This window comes from Pristis pectinata, chromosome 13 (assembly GCF_009764475.1).
Source record: "Pristis pectinata isolate sPriPec2 chromosome 13, sPriPec2.1.pri, whole genome shotgun sequence".
Lineage (NCBI taxonomy): Eukaryota > Metazoa > Chordata > Chondrichthyes > Rhinopristiformes > Pristidae > Pristis > Pristis pectinata.
Window position 1 is genome coordinate 14,190,580 of NC_067417.1, and position 4,021 is coordinate 14,194,600.

The 4,021-nt window shown below is 40.9% G+C and overlaps 1 protein-coding gene across 1 annotated transcript; it reads left to right on the forward strand.

The window, feature by feature from the left end:
* Positions 1 to 1,445: 1,445 nt before the first annotated feature.
* On the forward strand, positions 1,446 to 3,803 carry LOC127577303 (forkhead box protein C2-like). Its single transcript, XM_052028396.1, has one exon. The coding sequence runs from the start codon at positions 1,567 to 1,569 to the stop codon at positions 2,983 to 2,985; it is 1,419 nt and encodes a 472-aa protein (XP_051884356.1). The 5' UTR covers positions 1,446 to 1,566; the 3' UTR covers positions 2,986 to 3,803.
* The last annotated feature ends 218 nt before the right edge of the window (positions 3,804 to 4,021 follow it).

The window sequence follows — 4,021 nt, forward strand, 5'->3', positions numbered from 1 at the left end:
TCTGAAAATTGTTTCAGTGATACGTGTTGGAGGGAGCTGTCTGTAGATAAAAAGCAATATAAATAACCGGGCAGAATATAAAAGATTCTGTTATCAGACTCCGCCAGACTTGACGGGGACCACAGGACGTTTGTCAATTATCGGTGTGATTATTACCCAGTTGGAAACTCTGTTTTGTGCAAGCTAAATCTGTAAGATAAAATAGTCAAATGGCAAATAAAAATACTTAGCGGCGGATACATGAAAGTAAATTTGTTTTCGCTCTGCTGTATTAATGACCACTGGCGTTTATCATCGCCCTTATGTGATTTAACTTTGAATGCATAAAGTAACATTGCTTAATATTTAATAGAATGCACACAAAATGTTTATGGAGTAGTGGGAAAACATATACTTTGTCTTAGCAGCGTGGAGATTTCAATGCAATAAAGATTTTAGACAAGAGTTCTGATTTTATCCTATTGCCTTGATTACCACTTGGAATTGACAGCTGTAATTAAGACGTATCTGTTCTATTTTAAAATGCAATATCCTGCTTGAGTAAATATTTGCTCGTGTTCTTGATTTAATTTTAAAAGTAATCAAAATATAGTTATCATGCCTTTGTAATCAGATCAACTTTTCATGCATTCCTTTGTTTATCCGTTTGGTGGCAAAGTGACCAGTCACACCATGCGCTTCTTTCAGCATTGCTGCGAATTGTTTTAAGACAAATTTACTGCAAAAAGGTAGGTCCCCAAAATGTTTCCTTTGTAATCATTTTGTCCACGTTCTTGCACATTTAATTTGATTGTCCTCAATAAATTACGTAGCCATAAAGTAAAAGGAAAACCATAGCAAAACTTTGACTTCGCTGCTTGAGGAGAGATCTGAGAACCTGCACCTTGTCAGATTACGTCCTTTATTAATTAACTAAATTGGATTAATTTCTAATAAAAATGATGACAACGATGTAAACTCTTTTTGCTGAATCCACTGGCCAGAGGCCCTGTGAATGCACGGAGTCGTGGAAAATAACATTATATATATTTAAAATTAAATCGCAGTTGCTTATATTCTTTCGGAGTCGAACCTATGGGATTTCGTTGGAAATAGTCAAGTCCATGTGCCAGGTAAGCATGGAAAGACAATGCAATAAATTACATTTAATCCAAAATCTTTGTGACTTATTACATTCCGATTAGGATTCAAATGCATGTGCGAAAAATTCTATTCTAGCCTAATACATAAACTATTTACAATGCTTAACTTTGTTTTTTTTATTTCAGTGAAACCTGTTTCAATTTAAATTACGCCACCTACGTGCGTGGACATGTAGCAACTCTCCCCAGTTCCTATTTTGATTGGTTCAAAGTTTCCAGAAGGGGCGGAGTCTGCCTGCCGTAAAAGCCTCGCTCGCCTGAAAGTTTTTGAAACTTCCCCAAACCTTTAGGACTATCTACGGGCGCGCTCTTAATCAAGGACTAAAATTGGATCCACGCCTTCAACCAATAAAGATTATTACTAAAATCTAGTTGCAAGCAGAAATCTGTGTCGAACAAAAAGCCCACCCGTTTTACATCGACGATGCAGGCGCGTTACCCAGTGTCAGACCCCAATGCTCTAGGAGTCGTGCCTTATCTGAACGACCAAAATTATTATCGAGCCGCCGGCAGTTATGGCAGTATGCCCACCCCGATGAGCGTGTATTCGGGGCACGATCAGTATACTTCAGGTATGGCGAGAACTTACGGACCCTACCATCACCACCAACAGCCGGCTCCCAAAGACCTGGTAAAACCTCCTTACAGCTACATCGCCCTGATAACCATGGCAATCCAGAACGCGCCTGATAAGAAAATTACTCTCAATGGGATCTATCAGTTTATCATGGATCGCTTTCCATTTTACCGTGAAAATAAACAGGGCTGGCAGAATAGCATCCGCCACAACTTATCTCTGAACGAGTGTTTTGTTAAAGTGCCACGGGATGATAAAAAACCAGGTAAAGGAAGCTACTGGACGCTGGATCCAGATTCTTACAACATGTTTGAGAACGGCAGCTTTTTGCGGAGAAGAAGGAGATTTAAGAAAAAGGACGCGATAAGAGACAAGGAAGAGCGAGACCGCCAGCAGAAAGACCAAAAAGGCATTCAGACCCCCGTTTCACAGACCGACACCTCCAAGGACAATATGGAAAAAAAAGTCGTCGTCAAGAAAGAAGCCGTATCCCCCGGCATGCCAGTCATCACCAAAGTCGAGAGTTTAGAGAGTCCGGACAACAACAGTATGATGCAAGACAGCCCCAGAAGTGTTGCTTCCACGCCGTCTGTTTCCACAGAAAGTTCCATCCCTGACCACAATCCCCCAAACAACAGCCTATCCGGCTTCAGTGTGGAAAATATTATGACATTAAGGACATCTCCTCAAGGAGAGCTTAACCCAGTGGTTGTGCCCTCCAGCAGAACTGGTATGGTTTCCTCGTTGCCGGTAAACTATCCTCAAACGCCACAATCTATCTACAGTTCAGCGTGCAGTCAAAATATAGACTCGAGTGGAAGTTACCATTGTAGTATGAGAACCATGAGTCTGTACGCTGGGGACAGGAATAATCATATGTTGGTGCCCACCACCTTGGAGGATGCTATTTCAGATCATTCCGTGAGCACCAGCTCCTCGCTGAACGCCATGAATCTCAGCACGGCGCAGGAAGGAGTCTTAACCTCCAGCCACCATCAGCAACCCGGGGGCGCAGGACAAGCGGCTTCCTGGTACATGAACCACGGCACAGATCTCAATCACCTCCCCGGCCATACGTTCGGCGGCCAGCAACAGACTTTCCCTAATGTGCGGGAGATGTTCAACTCCCACCGACTCGGCATTGAGAGCTCAGCCCTCAGTGACCATCAGGTGAGCGGGAACACGAGCTGTCAAATTCCTTATCGATCAACACCGTCAGTATACCGTCATTCAGGTCCATACGCCTACGACTGCAATAAGTATTGATTTAGAAACCAACCTATCTATCTTTTTTTAAAAAAAATCTATGTAGGGAAATGAAAACAAAGCAGCACTCTCGACTTAAGGCTGCGCATAAAGTATTGACTGAGACTTTCCAAACTGCGGTGCGAGTGGCCAAACGTGTTGTCGATTTGTAGTTAGTGTGTATGAGGATTTTCAGACCTCAAAAGACAGTCTTTGCTTAAAAATCTTAAAATAAGGGAAGCCTACTTGAATAATTAAAGGTTAGCAAAATGGCAAGTGCCAAGTGTAGGGTTTAAACTGTTTAATGGACCAATATTCTAGTGATACGTTTTCTGTTCTGTTTGTGCAGTATTTGTTTAATAACATCACGTTCCATTTTCAAATGCTTAAAAGTTTTTTTTCTCCTGACATTTTGTCTGGTGTTGATGCAACTTTATATTTGATGTAAATTGTACGATTTTCTATGAAGGCTACGTTACAGAGCCATTTAATATATTTTAGTTCCGTTCACTGGATGTCGATTTATTAATGTCCCCAGCCTTTGTAAAGTGCCAAAGCGTAACTGTTACTCAACCTCAGTTTTATAGCCGTGTGCTTTGTACAGTGTAATTTTTATTACGTTATTATCAACGATATATTTGCTCCGTTTAAAACCAAAGAACTAATTTATTGGATGCATAGTATTTTTCTAAACCTCGAGATCTCTTTTTTTTAAAAGAAAGAAGTGACTGTTCTGTATTGGTGACCCAGGCCCCGATGCCGTGAGCACTCCTTCTGAGCAGAGGATTGTAGTGGTTGTTTTAAGAACACTTCCTTTTCCGAGTTCAGTTGATCTTAATTGCTGTATTTATCTGAAAAAAAAACCCACAATAAATCAGCGTTGTTTTTTTTGCCTTATGTTAGAGTGGCGTGGTGGACATTTTTTGATCTATTGCATGCTGTTTTGTTATTGGTAGAAAACACAGCATTCTCAATTTCTCTGCAATTCTCTACTAACTCTAATTACTGCGGACTAACCCCTGTGGTAATAAACTGCGCGGGTTTAAGATAAGAATTT